General features: G+C 40.9%; 2 protein-coding genes across 7 annotated transcripts; both read left to right on the top strand.

Annotated features, from left to right (window-relative positions):
* The first annotated feature begins 5,358 nt into the window (after nucleotides 1-5,358).
* On the top strand, nucleotides 5,359-10,103 carry LOC122015020 (O-fucosyltransferase 31-like). 6 transcript variants are annotated; one of them, XM_042571653.1, is made up of 12 exons: nucleotides 5,365-5,523; nucleotides 5,589-5,734; nucleotides 6,422-6,484; nucleotides 6,576-6,657; nucleotides 6,770-6,840; nucleotides 6,922-7,010; nucleotides 7,114-7,317; nucleotides 7,791-8,049; nucleotides 8,134-8,361; nucleotides 8,442-8,639; nucleotides 8,723-8,933; nucleotides 9,968-10,103. In XM_042571653.1, the coding sequence occupies exons 2-11, from the start codon at nucleotides 5,594-5,596 to the stop codon at nucleotides 8,930-8,932; spliced, it is 1,545 nt and encodes a 514-aa protein (XP_042427587.1). In that variant the 5' UTR covers nucleotides 5,365-5,523; nucleotides 5,589-5,593; the 3' UTR covers nucleotide 8,933; nucleotides 9,968-10,103. The 6 variants fall into 6 exon arrangements, with proteins under 6 accessions (XP_042427586.1, XP_042427587.1, XP_042427585.1 ...); XM_042571651.1 differs by having other exon boundaries at nucleotides 9,890-10,026; XM_042571654.1 differs by lacking the exon at nucleotides 9,968-10,103 and adding an exon at nucleotides 9,437-9,764.
* A 368-nt stretch (nucleotides 10,104-10,471) lies between these two features.
* Nucleotides 10,472-12,000, top strand: LOC122015022 (transcription factor MYB106-like). Its single transcript, XM_042571656.1, has 3 exons — nucleotides 10,472-10,747; nucleotides 10,836-10,965; nucleotides 11,050-12,000. Exons 1-3 carry the CDS (start codon nucleotides 10,615-10,617, stop codon nucleotides 11,810-11,812), a joined length of 1,026 nt encoding a protein of 341 aa, XP_042427590.1. The 5' UTR covers nucleotides 10,472-10,614; the 3' UTR covers nucleotides 11,813-12,000.
* The last annotated feature ends 4,961 nt before the right edge of the window (nucleotides 12,001-16,961 follow it).

Below are 16,961 nucleotides of genomic sequence, written 5' to 3'. Positions count from 1 at the left end.
CTCCCGATGAAGATGTGGTCCTTGCGAAGTCATGGGCAACTATAAGCACTGATTCAATCATTGGTAATGACCAGAAGGATCAAGCTTTTTGGAAACGTATTACTGATTACTACAACAAACATCGCTCCACTGGATCTATGACGAGAAGTTATCAGCGTCTGAAATCACATTATTACAGGTTTGCACCGATGGTAAATGAATTTTCTGTAACTTATAATAATTTTTATACTCATCGGCAAAGCGATTGGAGTGACGAGAATGTGTTGGAGAATGCACTGAATATGTGGAAAGACAACAACAATAACAAGGATTTTAAGTATATGCATGTGTGGAGGGTTCTCAAAGACTACGAGAAATATACTCCACAATCAGTTGCTCATTATTCTAACAAGAAGGCAAGGACATCCGAGTCAGGAGGAAACACTTCAACATCAAATCCAGATACAAGTGTTGATTTAGATGACTCTGAAGTCCGCATTCGTCCAATAGGGCAAAAGGCAGCGAAGAGGAAGGGCAAATCTAAAGCCAGAGAGGGCGACACAATGGAACATAACATCGACAAAGAATGACAAGATATTAAAGAATATCAAATGTAAAAAATGACTCTGCGGGAAGCCGAGATCTTTCATAAGGATTATGAAATTCTTATGAAGGATACCAGTGAGATGACACCAGGACAACTTTATTTACATGAGAAAATGGTGGAAAAAATTAAACAGAGACATGATCTGGTGTAGATGAGTTTACGTTTATTTTTATATGTTATTATAATATATGTCTTTTCATTTGATGCACTGTAATATTTATATTTTTTTTAAATTATTATTGTTATTTCATGTTAGCAAGTGGTAAATTTAAATTTTATAAAAATTTAATAGTGTATAATGTAAAATATGAAAGAGAAATGAGAATTATATATAATAAAAAGTGTATGACTCATGAAGGAGTTTTTGAGAGATTTTTTGATAGTGAAAAAAGGTGTGAGATTTTTAACTTTTGATGTGGCACAAACGTGACAACGAAAAAACTCACAGTGGGATTTAACCACTGTATGCTCTGAAACGTTTTGTTTTCAAGTGGCTTTGAAGAAGAGTTTCTTATCTTGAAGAAACAACACATCACCTCAGCATGTATAACTGCAACTCCAGTCAGCTCGGCCAACTCTGTTTTCGACACAAACATGACAAAAAAAACTTTGAAACAACACATTTCTGCTGAATGTAGTAACATGGTAAAGGACACCAATTTGGATGTCAACCTGCGGACTCGTTCCAGTCGCAGGTATTTTTTTTTTTTTAAACGCTCCGTGTTATATCAGTAAGGTAGGGAACGCTAATGAAATTTTGGAACGAAATCCAAAATATTTTTAATAAATTTATTTAATTTTTCTATCATATTATTTTTTTTTTCTTTTTTTTTTCTCTCGTGCTTTCTCTCATCTCCTTCTGCCTGTTCTCTATTTTTTTTTCTTTTTTATATTTTATTTTCATATTTATTTTTTTCTCTTATTTTCATCTAAAGAATAAAAAAAAATTTAATTCATTCTGATAGAAAAATATTTAATTAATTAAATATTATTTTTAAAAATAATATTGCATAATATTATTATTTTCATTCTGATTATTAGAAAAGAATCCAATGCCACCTAAGATTTTGTTAGGATTGAATTATAGTATTAATATTAAGCATAAAAAAAAATTTAAACCTGTGGAGTAAATTGCTATATATATTAATATATAATTTGTTACGTTGTTTATTGTTGCTTTAGTTCCATGATAAAATTATTTTTTTTACTTTAGGATTTAGGAGTTAAGTCGTAGTTTTTAAATTTTTTTAAAAAAATATATATTAAAAAAAATAGGTGCTTAAGGGTTATATTTAAGGTGTCTAATAGTATTTTTTTTAACTTCAGAGTTAAGTCAATTAGATTTTACCGATTATAATGTTCAAGTTAAAAAAAATTAAAACTAAAAAATTTTAAGTGGGGTATAGTATATATATTTAGGGTGTATTTGATTTAGGATTATCTTTGATAATCTTTTGAGAGTGTTTGGGTAATCGTGATTCTTAAGTAATGATTCATGCCCGAAATATAGACAAAAAGGACATGCAACCTGGAATCAGAAAAGTTTAGAAAAGTGAAGTTTTTTTTATTTCAGGTTAATAAAATTTGTTGACAAAAAATATCCTTTAATATTTATACTTTGAGATAAAAATATATATCCTTAATTTTTTTTAAATAATTAGCTCATGTTATTCAAACAGGTTGAAAATAATACGTAGGTGAACAAAATGTTCAAACTTAATTTTGAAAAAAATTAAAATGTCATCAATATAAACACAAATAAATATAGAGATATTTCTAAAAATATCATCTATTTTTATTTTTGAAAGATTTAGAGGCAACTTTTAAACAAAAAGATATTACAAGTCATAGATTGGTTGAATGGCTTTCTAAAAATGTCATCTCTTTTCTTCTCTGCCAAGAAACCTTCTTCTCCCTATTTAAAGTCCTCATCTCTCTCCTTGTAAAGCATCAACGCAGTGTGCAAATAATTTTTCTGTGTACAAGTTTCTTGTTTGTAAGTTCTTAGTATTTTTGTATGTAATTATCACTTGTTTATATATCCTGAATGTAATTTTCTTTTTGTTGAATCTCCTTTCTATTATGTTTGGTCTATAAATTTTTTTATTTAATAAAGGCCTTTTTATGACCAACTAAACTTGTTGCTAGGTTAAAGAAGATTTTGTCTTGTTCTTTCCCACTTTCTACTTAATAAGAAAGATATACTACATGTATTCTTGAACAATAATAACTGGGGCATTGGTTCTCTATGATATTCTTTATAGGTGAGGATCATTGGAAGAAACCCGCCTAAGAATTAGGATTAAAAAAATAGGATAACCTATCTTTTGACCTGGTATCTCTTATGACTCAAAATAAATCCTACTTACCTCAAACCAACCTCAGCCTCTCAACTCCTTCACGATTTTAATAAAAATCACTCAAAAACACAAAGTCCAAAAATACACCCTTACATCATAACTTCAACAACATACTCTTACATCATAACTTCAAAAGTATACTTTTTTAGAGAAAATGTTTCCTGTAATTTATTCCTTTACAGAAAGTGTAGTATACTGGTATCGTCCTGGAATGATTCACTTTTATGCTATAATATATATAGGGTAATGATATCCTATCCACCTAAGCATGTGTCTCAGTGCACATATGAAGGGTTCGCTTTTACTATCTACGTGCAATGTTGATCATCAACTGCTACATGAGCAGTTATCCCTCATGCGTGTATGGTGGGGTGGACAGGATAACATCATATTTTATATTATATTTATATATATATATATATATATATATATATATAATTTAGGTTTCTATTTCTTACAATTTAATTAATTTTAAAGATGATCGATCTAATTTTATTTATATTTTTTTATCGATCATAAAAATAAATCAAAAAATACACAGATGGATATTGATGGAGGATCTAGTATTAAAATTTGAACCTTTGCATAAAAAATTCATCTCACTTCTTATAGATCATCATAGTCATTAGAGATATTCTTTGACAAATTGAACTAATTAAACATATTTTTGCCTTGTGGCAAAGTCAGAATTTCTGAAAAAAAAATAGAGAAATTATGCAACCATATCAACGCAATTAGCAAAAGAAATGTAAATACTGCAATACTAAAACTTGGATATAGTAAAAGTAGATAATCGACTAAACTGATTGAGGGAGGAACTTGCTACATCCAAGACTTCATAAGCTACTGATGAGGTGATCAGGGGAGAGTCACATCCCGTTACCATGGTGGAAATCAATGTCATGGTGGAAGCCGATCAAGGTGGTCAAATGCCCCTAGATCACTGGCAGAGCGGGTAGCACTCGATCGGGATAAAGAAAACCCAATCCGAAATCATAACAGCTCGACAAAGTTCCGAGTTTCCGACGCTCAGAAATAGGCATATGCAAGGGTACGTCGAGCGGCTTCCTCGCTCGGCCTTATACAAAGCGGATGGACGACCGAGCTATGCTAAAGCAAAAGATCGGTGAGCGGCTTTCTCAAGATATCGGAAGCGTGCGGTCGAGTGACCTCCTTGATCAGCTAGAGAATACACTCAGCCGAACCGAGCGGCTATTCCGCTCGACCTAGTAAAAGACACGGTTGGCTGGATATTATCTTTTGGGGAGCATGTGCCGCTAACAGGCGGCATGGTCGGTGGTTGGTTCAGACAGAAGATCGTACGGTAGAAGCATCTACTGCCATTTCCGAGATATGCTCGGCTCGTTAAGATATTGTGTCAGAGACACTTTACTGATACACCTTTTCAGAGAAAACTGCAAGAGGCGTGTGCGTCTCGGGAAACGTGCACGAGTGCTACAGGAGCCCTATATAAAGGTAGTCCAAGCTTCAACGGAGGTATGCGATAATCTACTGTTGCTACTGCTCTTCTACTTCTTCGCTCTACTATTTCCACATCGCCGATGACTGACTCCAGCGTCGGAGGGCCAATGTCAGGGAACCCTTCCCTAGCTCGGCACTACTGACGTGATTGTGGTTGTAGATTCGCTTTGCTCGGAGTCTTCGCACAGGTCAATAAGAGCGCCACATCCCAACATCTGTCGACTCGACTTTAAGACAAGATACGCTACCAATTAGAGCCGTCAATTTGGGTTGGACCCGTCGGGTTGGCCCGCCCCGCCAAACAATTTAAGCAGATTGGGTTGGAATTTTATCAACCCAAGCCCGTCACGGGCCGACCCGCCTAGGCCCGCGACCCGCGCGGGTCGCCCCCCGATGGGTTTGGGTTGGCCCGCGGGTTGAGAAACACATGTAAGCTAAGTTTTTTTGCCAATTTATTAGCTTTCTTTTTATAATTTTGAAATAAAAATAATATTTTTTATCCCACATAACTACTCGTTTGTATTCATTTATATGTAAAATACATGTTTATGGATACATTTGGTTGATAAAATATTTCCGAAGTAAAACGTTGAAAATATAAAATATTTTTTAATTTTTTTTTAAAAAAATGATAGGCCTGCGGGTTGGCCCGTCAAATCCGCAACTCGCCTTAGATTGAGTTGAGTTGGAAATTTCCGAACCCACCAAGTTGACGGGTCGGCCCGCCCTACCCCGTCAAATGGTCGGCCCACCACGGGCCAATCCGTCCTGCCACGGGCCGACTTGTCCCACCATGAGTTGACCCGTTTGACCGCTCTACTACCAATGCACAAATAGTGTTTTCACATATATAAAGTCTGATTTAGAGCAAATTTAATTAATTATCAAAACTTGTGGGGCGAAAAGTAAAGTTTCATCGTTAAGGAAATTGAGCATATCGGATCGAGTTTCAACAGGACGCCTCCTTAGTCCTCGCCTCCGAGATTCGAGGTCCAAAACCGCTACCTGCCCATCGATCTCCGGCGACAGGCATCGTACCACCTTCGCATCCGCATCTCTGCCACCGTCGAACTACTCGTCCCGGGGACGGTAAACGTACGCGTACCTTATTCTATGCTTTTCTTAAACCGCCACCCCACAGCTTGATCCAGCGACCGCAGGCGATATGCTGCTGCGGTGGTGGAGCTACCGTTACCGGCCGCCTCAGAGGAGCGGACTTCTGGCGGCTTCGCTTGTGCTCCTCATCCCGTCCTTCTTCCCCTCGCTCTTCATCCCGCTTGGTCGCACCTTTCCTTCCATCTTCTCTGTGAGCCCTCTTTCCTGTCACTATAATTTGTATGAAATCGTTTCCCCATTTTTAGATTTGTGTGAAATTTCGCGTCGAAAGTTGTTTTTTTTGGGTCCTTCGAATTATGAGAATTTCGGTAACGGGAGATTATTGATGATTCGATATGATCCATGTTATTTGATTGCCCTACCGAACCACTTGCTCCTCGAGTGCATTAGAAATGGATTGGTTATCCAATTTGCTGAAAGCAACCGATGGTCATCGGAGGCATGAAAATGTTATTTTAATCTGGAGCTCGAATCAACTGAATAGGCATTATTCATATTAAATTGCTGTTGTTCGATATCAATTTATGGAGTTTTGAATACAATGAATTTTCACTATAAATCCTATAAGGGTGCTCAATGCACTCTCATTTTCATTTGCCCAAAGAATTAGTTGAAACTGTTTGTAGGCCAAATTTACTGGTCAAGCTTTGGCTTAAGTACTTCATTTAAGCAAAGTATATTAGAGTGATAAGAGTGAGATTGCTATTTAGAGTCGTGTACTGAGGTATCGCGGATCTTCAAATATTAATATTGACCTGCATTCGGGAACACTTTAGTTTTACATATATCATTGTGCATTTTAGTGGTATTGGTGATATTTGAATTGAGTTTCTTTGCATTTTAATTGATAAATGAGTCAAGATAATAATATTCGCAGGAGTGGAATGCTCCACAACCTAAGCATCTGTCCCTTTTAAAGGGTGCCTTACAACATAGAACAGTAAGTACATATATTCACTTATACACACTAATCATCATATATTCTACTGACTTCAATGCTCATCTTTTTCATTGTTTCCATTTTTTTCAAGTCAATTGACAAAAAGTCTGAACTTTGGGCTCCCTTAGCACCACAAGGATGGAAACCTTGTATCCGACCATCGACTACCTCCTGTAAGTATTGTATAGCAGTGAGACTATATGGTCAACTCAGAAGCCTCCTTTTTCCATGTTTGATTTTTCTTGATGGATTCGTTGGATGACATCTCTATTTTATAATCTCTAGCACTCCCTAGCAAGTTAAATGGATTTATTCAGGTTTTCCTTGACGGTGGACTGAATCAACAAAGAATGGCAGTAAGCAAGATTCATTGTGTTACTGCCTTTTTCAATAACTGGTAATTGAAAACTTCCAATTCAACCTCACTTGTTTTGTAGATCTGTGATGCAGTTGCTGTTGCTAAGATTTTGAATGCTACCCTTGTTATTCCACACCTCGAAGTTAATCCTGTTTGGCAAGATATGAGGTAGTCTGGGAGAAATAGCTTTATTTTTGCTTCATCTTTAGTGAGTTTAGAACCTGAATAACGAACAAAAAGTTAATGTTTTTTTCTTTTTTGGCTTTTGTAGCTCATTTGAGGAGATATTTGACATTGACCATTTTATTGATACACTAAAAGAGGACATCTCAATATCTAGAGGATTGCCTAAAGAATACTCTTGGAGCACCAGAGAGTATTATGCTATTGGCATTCGTGCTACAAGAGTGAAGACTGCACCTGTTCATGCTTCTGCAGATTGGTATCTCGAGAATGTTCTGCCTGTCTTATACAGGTCAGTGATTATACAGCTTTTTCATGTTGCTAGAACAGTTTATTACTAGTTTAACTGTCACATTTATCATCTCCCTCGAGTTGTACAGCCAAAGATTGGGTATTAATTCTCTTCTTGTGCTTTAATAATTTTCTATAAACTCATCATGTTTCTGGAGTCCTAATACAAGCTTGTAATTGGATCTTCCGACTCAACAAGTCCTGTGTACTAAAACTGACTTATCACTGCTTGTTACTCACTAGATTGCACCAATGAGTTATCGAACAAATTTAAAAGCTTATGTTGAATGAGCTGTCATTCAATGAAGAATACAGTTGTATGCTGGGTTAGCAAATTTGGTCTCGTCAATAGCTAAAGTAGTTTTTGGCTTATAAGAACATTGTGTAGAGTCACATGATTAAGTTTCTATGGGTTATATGCTACATATTTTTTTCTCATGCTATCAGTTGCTTACTCTGATCGTGCTGCAACAGTTACGGCATCGCTGCTATTTCTCCCTTCTCCCACCGACTGACTTTCGACAATTTGCCAGGAGATATACAACGCCTGAGATGTAAAGTAAATTTTCAGGCATTAGCTTTTGTTCCTCATATCACTGCATTAGGACAGACCCTTGTTAAGAGATTGAGGAATCCAATCCATGAAAAGACCAATGAGTATATAAAAGAGATACAAGATGAGAATGAAGCAGGCTCAGGAAAATTTGCAGTGTTACACCTTCGGTTCGATAAGGTATAGCCTAACACATTTCTACGGCTTAGATAATTCCTAAATTGGACTTCAGGATTACAAGTCATAATCAACAAAGACGTGCAGGACATGACGGCACACTCTTCCTGTGATTTTGGAGGTGGTAAAGCTGAAAGGCTTGCCTTAGCCAAATACAGGCAAGTGATATGGCAAGGGAGGGTGTTAAATTCCCAATTCACTGACGAGGAGTTGCGAGGCCAGGGTAGATGCCCATTAACCCCTGAAGAAATAGGACTGCTACTGGTAGCCTTGGGCTTTGACAGCAGCACCCGGCTATTTCTCGCCTCCCATAAGGTCTGAAACTGTGTTCTCTTTCTAATTTTTTCCGGTGGACAAAGGCATAGAAGCCTTAATGTTGAACCTTGTTGCTTCAGGTGTATGGTGGAGAGGCTAGAATTTCTAGCCTGCTAAAGTTATTCCCACTCATGGAAGATAAGAAGAACCTTGCTTCAGAAGAGGAACTAATGCAGGTGGATGGCAAGGCATCTCTTCTGGCCGCCGTCGACTACTTTGTTAGCATGCACGCAGACATCTTCATCTCTGCATCCCCTGGCAATATGCACAATGCAGTAGTTAGTTTCCTTGTGATAACAATTTAGTATTTGGCAATCACTTGCTTTGACAGCTACTGACTGAGATTTTTTGATGGATCTAGTTGGGCTATCGGACATATAAGAACTTGAAGACCATACGACCGAGCATGAGCCTGTTAGGGCAATTGTTTCTGAATAAGAGCATAGAGTGGTCTGACTTTCAACAGGCGGTCGAGTCAGGTCACAAGACGCGACAAGGGCAGATTAGGTTGAGGAAGCCAAAACAGTCTATTTACACATATCCAGCTACAGATTGCATGTGTGGAGGATGAGGTATTGCAAGGTTTTACATTCTTGGCTTCTTAGTATTTTCCATAGGTGGCATTTTTTTTTACCTTTTTTTTTAATAAATTGTTCTTTTCAATTGAAGTGTGGGGAGCCTTAGTGCAATAATAAATTTGATATTATGTGACTTAGGCCACATATTTGAGTCTCAGAAATCATCTCTTGCAAAATTAGATAAGGTTATATGCAATAGGTCCTTCAATACCCTTTACTCTGAAGTGGATAATTTTTTTGAGACAAGTCCTATGCACTTTCAATTATTACACAGTAAACCATCAATTCAAGTGAAATTATCTATTACGAATTTGGTGGTAAAAAAGATATTTTGAGAGATTGGGTACAACTTGGGCCCAACTCTCTTAAATATAATAGCATCTATATATAATTAAATTTTCAAGAAATTTATGAGGTAATTTTAAGACTTTTCAAAATAAAATTTCAAGACTATTATGATAACATGATTGATTTGAAATGTTTGAATTGGGGTACAGGGTAAAAATAGGGCGAGCATGATACATGACCGGCCGACAGTTAAATACTCTCGTGTCCCTCTTTAGAAGGCCTGACTAAGTCTTCGTAAGGGCTTTTATCTTTTACCACCAGAGTTTACATGTCTCTTCACCAAGGCATTTGGGGACGATCAATTTTGTTTTTCTACATTATGAATGTATATGCTTCAACATGAGCGTATAAGTAAAACACACCATGTTATAAAAGTCAACGACATGATTTGATAAGGCCAGTAAATGGTGCCTCAATCTGACTTTTGTGGCAACATCGTCCTACACAAGGAGACGGATCCGGATCGTGTGACTGAGGTCTTAATTTTTCTTTTGTTCTGTTGTTTTCCTCTTATTTATCTTGTCAGTCCAACTGTCCACGCCCGACAATCCAAAATGCACAAATTTCTTGCAAAAACTCATAAAAGTTTTGACTGCTGGAAGGAACAAAAGATCCACTGCTGAAACATCTGTTGACATTTGCACGATCATGATGAAGCGTCATTCACTGGTGCGGTGCAGATGAAGAATGGCAGGCCTCATGCAGGCGTTCCCTTGCACTGAGCACCGGGCATTCTTCCTTCCTTCCATTCCCATTCTCATTGCCAGCCTGACATAGGCTCCGTGGATGAAAAAACAGATTCAACCAGCAGTTAAAAGAGCTGAGAGAAGGACAGGACAAGCTGAGGTTGCGAAGGATTATTGTGTCCTGACCAGCAGAGCGTTATTTATTTCAGTGCCATTTCTGTATGGTGCCCCTCCTTTTATGCTCATGTCCCTCTCCCCCTCCCCCCTCTCTCTCTCTGCAATAAATACTAGACTTCTGCTGTATCACGTTCAGGGATTATGATGTAGTGTTAAGGTATTTGGATTAACTTCTAAGTATTCATTATTTAATAGTAAGTTACGGTAAATTTATAGTAATTTTTTTTAAATAGCACGTACAATAAAGAATATTAGACTTTTAAATTATTTACCATCAGCACTTTTGATATATATTCTAATAGCCGATAGAAAAATCTATGAGATCGGATTTGGTCACCCAGCACTAGCTGGATTTATCCTTTTTTGACTTTTGCGTATAACACTATGAGATAGACTGGTCGACGGGCATGAGAGCTTAAGATATAAGCAGATTGTTCCTGTGAGGTCGGGGTGTGTGAATTGTGATGGGTCGATCGCCGTGCTGCGAGAAGGTGGGGCTGAAGAAGGGGCCGTGGACGCCGGAGGAAGACCAGAAGCTGCTGGCCTACGTCGAGAAGCACGGCCATGGGAGCTGGAGAGCTTTGCCGGCGAAAGCCGGTGAGCTTCCTCTGCCGCCGCTACCTGAATTGCGCTTGAGAAGGGTAAAAAGGACGATGAAGTGTGAATTGTGGTGGTGCTTTTGCAGGGCTGCAGCGGTGTGGGAAGAGTTGCAGGTTGAGGTGGACCAACTACCTGAGGCCGGACATCAAGAGAGGGGAGTTTAGTGTGCAGGAGGAGCAGACCATCGTCCAACTGCATGCCCTGCTCGGGAACAGGTTCAATCTGCTCCTCGAATGCTGCATTGTTTTTCTCTGCGTGAGCATGATGTGGTTGATGGTTCGGAGGTTTCTTTGTTTCAGGTGGTCGGCGATCGCGACGCACTTGCCGAAGAGAACGGACAATGAGATCAAGAACTACTGGAACACGCACCTGAAGAAGCGGCTGGCGAAGATGGGCATCGACCCGTGCACGCACAAGGCGAAGAGCGACGCCCTCGGCCCCGCCGCCGACGCCGGACGCTCCCGGAGCGCCGCCAACCTCAGCCACATGGCGCAGTGGGAGAGCGCGCGACTGGAGGCCGAGGCGCGCCTCGTGCGAGAGTCGAGGATTCGGACTGCGGCGGCCATGGGGTCGCCTCCCTCATCCTCCGCTTCTCCGCCGGGCTTCGTCGGCGTGTTCCGGGCTTGGCGAGGGGCGTGGGAAGGGAAGCCGCCGGGGCAAGGCCAAAGGTCGGATCTTGAGTCGCCCACCTCCACGTTGAGCTTCGCGGAGAACCGGCTTCTGGCGGCGGCGGCGGCCGCCGGAGGGCTCGGCTACCAAGGAGCCGACAGGATGGATAACTTTGCGGGCTTGGGCATCTACGACGCTGTCGTCGGCGGGGAGGCGCCGTGGCTAGGAGATGGAGAGGCCTGCGGATGGGGTCAACTGCAAGCTGGCGGCGGCTTCACCGGGATGCTGCTGGGAGACAAGAATTCCGACTACGGTGGCGGCGATTCTTACGGAAACAATGACTGCCTGCGAGAGGAGGAAGAAGAGGAAGTAGAAATGAACAAGAACTACTGGAACACCATTCTCAACTCCGTCAACTCTTCCTCTTCTTCCACCTCGTCGCCGGCGTTCTAGAACCGTACCCAGTAACCTTTTTTCACTGCGAGTCTTCCCTGCACTGAACTAGCCATTAGCCTGCTCCTGCCTCCAATCGAATCTGTAAGAAACAGACAAATAAAATGCAGCAGTTAGGCGCTTGCATCGTCCTGGGATTGTAACTTCTGGTTTGTTTATATGCTTAAATTTAGTAGCTTTCAAGAACAGATCGAGTCTTTGCAGCTAAATCTTCAATTGCCTGCTCATTTTTTCTCTCACAGTACCTCCTCTAAAATCCTTTAATTTGATTATTATAAAACTCATTGACTGGCCATAAACATCAAACAAGAGCAATTTCCAGTGTTGCTTATCTTCATCAGAGACTACTAGCAAGTGTCACCCAGTTTCCTAAAAGTTATCTTTGCTGAAATAATTATCCACCTCGAATTCTCGAGACATTCAAAGATAATCGAGGACCGAGTCTTGGCATGCCTCGGCTACAAGGTTTTCCTCTGCCCTGTCATTTACTCCGTTGTACCATGATAGATGCAACACGCTTTGACCAGCAATCCATGCATGCAGCAGTCCTTCCAGCCAGTGACATAAAGTCTGTAAGAGGTCTTCCTTCCTCATCCAATATGGGCCTACCCTACAGAAATGAGTGTGATGAACTAGTTGACATGAGAGGGACAACCCACATGCCCATTGTTCGCCCTCTTTTATATATATATACATATATATATATACAGTGAGAGAGAGAATAGAGAAGAAAGCAACTTAGGTTGCTAAAGGAATTGAAGGTTTGTCTTGTTCGATGAGCTCAAATTAGATAGTGAAAAATGAAAAAGCATGCATCCATGGAAGGATACAATTATTTGTTAGCAAGAAACCAAAAAAAGGAGCTTAAAATATTCTATAAAATATAGTTTTAGTCAAACCATATGTAGCTGAATATTAATTCTGTTTTTTTTTTAAGTATATAAAGCAGTTGAAGGACCAAGTCGAAATGGCGAACTGAGTATGAATTTGGCTTTGTTTAAGTATAATTTAGTTATCGAAATCACATAAATGCACAACCGATATATGATCAAGCTAGAAGCCTATGGATGTTAGAAACAAGGTTTGAAATCTTATATTGTGTACGATTATGTTCGGAATCTGAGTAAGATGAAGGTCAGGTGAGCTGTTACTGTCGTTGACGGAGAGGCGACTAAAACTTTCTCGTATGTGCTTCCGAAAATGGACTCCCACGTGGCGCTGATGGACGACAATAATTGAGCCGACGGTGGCTGAGCTCTGCACACACTCAGACAAGTACACGGGCGTTAGAGGCTAGAAACCAAGGAAAAAGTCCCTGGAGAAGACCCTTCGACGCTCAAGTCAAGTACTTTTCCCCAGAAAAATAGTGTACGAAGGAGAAAAAAAAAGTAGAAGACAAGTGCGAATGTGCGAGAGAGCGTCTCTACGTGAGGGAGAGGACCTCCCTTTTTATATGACAATGTGTACCTTCTGGAGCCTGACTAATGTCAGAAAATGTCGGGTGTCAGGACTTATCGGGTGATAGAGGACACGTGCCATCCTCCTGTAGACTGAAGAAAGGTTTTATTCCTAGATGACTGCAGACCATTGGAATATTCTCTGACACTTAACAATTATTCTCTGACAGATGGTTACAATTCTCTGACCTTGTTGTCATGTAGCGCCTTCTGTCCCGACCGTGCATGAATAGGGCAGCTCGAGATGCTCAGTTCAGGTATAACACTTGGCCTAAACCCCAGAGGGTCGGGAGCCGTGGAGAGATCGTCCAAGAGATGACCGGGAGTTTAGCTTACTGAGAGCAGTAGGCCTAAGTACAACTACAACCAGGCCGTGGGAGCCCCACCGGTCAAATTCAGGTCATGTATCACCCCAACTGTCTACCCAGGTGTCTCAGATCTGGAGTTATGGTCTGTGAGAGCTCGATCGGGAATCAGGTTGCTGACGTTGTCACCCAATCTTATTTCCTTTTTCCATACCTGTTGAATACTCCGTCCCTTTGACTTCTGATTGTCACGTCTCTTTTATTTCTGACTGTCACATCCCCTTGACTTCTGACTGTCCAACTTTATCGGACCCCCATCATTATGCACTATATCAGTGTAAATCATCGAAATCGATACCACTTAACACAAAAGTTCAACCATATCATAGTTTCGGTCTTCGATAGAAAAACTATAATGATGTTAGAGGTTGAAGGAAGGAGATAAAACCTAAGAAAGAAATATTATTTATACTGAGTGGTATCGAATTTTAACTAATTATCGGAATGTTATGTGATACGGCGCAGGTTCGTGGGGTCAGTGAAATGATGTGGCTAGGAGTCAAGACCATGAGATGATCGGAAGTCAAGCTGATGTGGAGGTCAGGGAGGTCAGAAGTCCGGCCTTCGTGGCCGGTCAAAAGTTAAGCTGACATGGAGGTCAGGAGGGTCAAAAGTCTAGCTGACGTGGAAGTCAGGGAGGTCAGAAGTCCAGCCTCCGTGGTCGGTCAGAAGTCAAGCTTACGTGGATGTCCGAAGTCAAGTTTGCGTGACCAGGGGCGTGACCAAGGTCAAAGTCTCAGTTGATGAGGCAAGTCGGACAATAACTAGCCTCGATAGCGATCAGGAAGTAGGCCCACGGGCCAGGTATAGCTAAGAACTGAACCCACAGACCGACTATAGTTAAAGGATGGACCCCCAGGCCGGGTATAGCTGAGGAGTGGGCCCACAGGCCAAATAAAGGCGCAGAAGGAAAGACTTCGAGCGAAATAGAAGGTCAGGATACAAACCTGGCCTACACAGGTCGGGAAAGTACTAGCCAGACGAAAGCAGGTCAAGAAACAGACCGGTCGGGCAGGTCGGAATGTACAAGCCATGGATAACGGTTAACATATACAGGTCAGGAAACAGACCTGGAGTACAGGTCGGGACGTACAAGCCCTGAATAACAACAGGGGCAGGTCGGGACACAGCTCTAGCGTACAGGTCGGAACGCACAAGCCCTGGATAACAACAAGGGCAGGTCGGGACACAACTCTAGCGTACAGGTCGGAACACACAAGCCCTGGATGACAACAGAGGCCGGTCGGGAAACAGACCTGGCGTACAGGTCGGAACGTACAAACCACGGATAACAGTAAACGAATACAGGTCGGGATACAACCTTAGCGTACAGGTCGGGACGTACAGGCCAAGGATAACAGTAAACGAATACAGGTCGGGAAACAGACCTGGAGTACAGATCGAGATGTACGAGCCATGGATAACGGTTAATGTATACAGGTCGGAAAACAAACCTGGAGTACAGGTCGGGACGTACAAACCCTGGATAACAACAAAGGCAGGTTGGGATACAACTCTAGCATACAGGTCGGAATGTACAGGCCATGGATAACAACAGAGGCAGGTCAGGATACAAGCCTAACCTATAGGTCTAGATAGACGAGCCACGGATAACAGCATACAAAAGTAAGTCGGAGTACAGATCTCGGAAGGCAGGCTCGGCGTCCGGGTACAGCAGGACAAACAAGCCAAGGAATTGTAGCTGCCTATCAGAGAATGTCAGAGAATAATCAGTGTGTCGGGGAATATTCTAACAATCGGGGCTCCCTACGCCTTTGGTTTTACCGTCGACCTATGAGGAAGTGCCACATGTCAATCACCGCCAGACAAGGCCTGACAATCGACATTCCCTGACACCCGCCAGGTTCCAGAAACATCCGTTGCAGTATAAAAAGGGATGTTTTGTCCCTTATGCAGGTACGCTCAGTCGTCATTTCTTACTAGTCTTTACTTTTCGTCCTTTCTCTGTGCTTTCTGGGGAAAAAGTACTTGACTTGAGTATCGGAGGGCCTGACCCGGGGACTTTTTTCCTGGTTTCTGATCTCTAACGACTCGTGGGCTCGTCTGAGTGTGCACAGAGCCGCATTGTCATCGTCCTGATCATCCTCCTTCGTCAGCCGTCCGTGCGAACCTTTCTGGAGGGTGTCAGGTAGATCTGACGCCGCTGCGACTTTCCGTCAACTTCCAGTACACCAAGGCACGCCTCCATCCGACTCAGCTTCCGGACGGGATCATTATGTTTCAACCGTTTTGTTTTATTCAACATGGTATAAGATTTAAAGTCATACTCAATACAAATAATACCTTCTACATATGTTTCACCTCCTTCTTTAACTATAATTTATTACCGACATCGCGCATCAAATAATATAACACGATTTGAAACCTTTGTTGGAAGAACTATCGTTTATATTTACAACAAACAATTCAATGCAAGATCAAGACACAAGAAAACATTTATGACAAAGAAAATGTACCCAAATAGTGGAGCAAGGTAGATCTGACTTGGACTTCCAAGCAATGTATAGGTTTTCCATGGCTGTCTATGTCTAGCTCTGACATGGATGAAAAGAGAGTTACCACAATAACCCGTCACGAAAGCAACACTCATTGTGTCCTGCAATAAATTATGTACGTGATGGTGAAGTAGATGCGGTCCATCAATGAGGAAACCAACCTCACAAACACAATAATTAGTTTCACTTTTTTACCTTTGCCTTCACTAAGCACATGCTAATCTACAGCACAGCAACACCCATTGCTATAGGTCGCCATCGCCGCATTTAAGACAGCTCTTGAAGCTTTCCCTTCCAGTTCAACTATGGCTCCATATCAGTACAAACTAAAAGCTAGTTGAAGGAGAGTAAATTGTGCTAACTCAAAGCATTGATATTAAAATTTCTGATGGAAGGTGATGGTCAACGAGAAGATTGTGAGAATAGGAGGATATGTTATCATTCTTTCTTTCATATTAAAAGCTAATTCATTAGTTTGTAATCGCTATCGTATATGTAGTTGCACACTAATTGCGTATGTTTTATGGTATCCCATCTAAAAGGGTTTTCCAAGGTTCAACATTATAATAAGGAAAAGGACATCAACTTTACGCTAAATGTGAATTCGATTAGTTTGGAACTAAAAATTCAGCCTAAGTGGCACAAAGGTGTGAAACTAAAGCGCCATATGTTAGCAAATTAAAAGTATGTGGGACTAAGCAAATTAAATGTGGAATACTGACTTATAAGATGAGAAGTGAGAATGAGAACTGTCTTTAGTACAGAACTTGAAAATATGCTAGCTTCTCCAAGCCTTTCTTCTGTTTTTTTT

The sequence above is a fragment of the Zingiber officinale genome, chromosome 8B (genome assembly GCF_018446385.1).
Source record: "Zingiber officinale cultivar Zhangliang chromosome 8B, Zo_v1.1, whole genome shotgun sequence".
Lineage (NCBI taxonomy): Eukaryota > Viridiplantae > Streptophyta > Magnoliopsida > Zingiberales > Zingiberaceae > Zingiber > Zingiber officinale.
This window is presented reverse-complemented; position numbering and strand designations above follow the sequence as displayed.

Coding starts and splice junctions, on each gene's coding strand:
- LOC122015020 (XM_042571653.1), top strand. CDS start 5,594: ATGCTGCTGCGGTGGTGGAGCTACCGTTACCGGCCGCCTCAGAGGAGC. Junction 5,735..6,421: donor CCTTTCCTTCCATCTTCTCT/GTGAGCCCTCTT, acceptor TAATATTCGCAG/GAGTGGAATGCTCCACAACC. Junction 8,362..8,441: donor TATTTCTCGCCTCCCATAAG/GTCTGAAACTGT, acceptor TTGTTGCTTCAG/GTGTATGGTGGAGAGGCTAG.
- LOC122015022 (XM_042571656.1), top strand. CDS start 10,615: ATGGGTCGATCGCCGTGCTGCGAGAAGGTGGGGCTGAAGAAGGGGCCG. Junction 10,748..10,835: donor AGCTTTGCCGGCGAAAGCCG/GTGAGCTTCCTC, acceptor GTGCTTTTGCAG/GGCTGCAGCGGTGTGGGAAG. Junction 10,966..11,049: donor CATGCCCTGCTCGGGAACAG/GTTCAATCTGCT, acceptor TCTTTGTTTCAG/GTGGTCGGCGATCGCGACGC.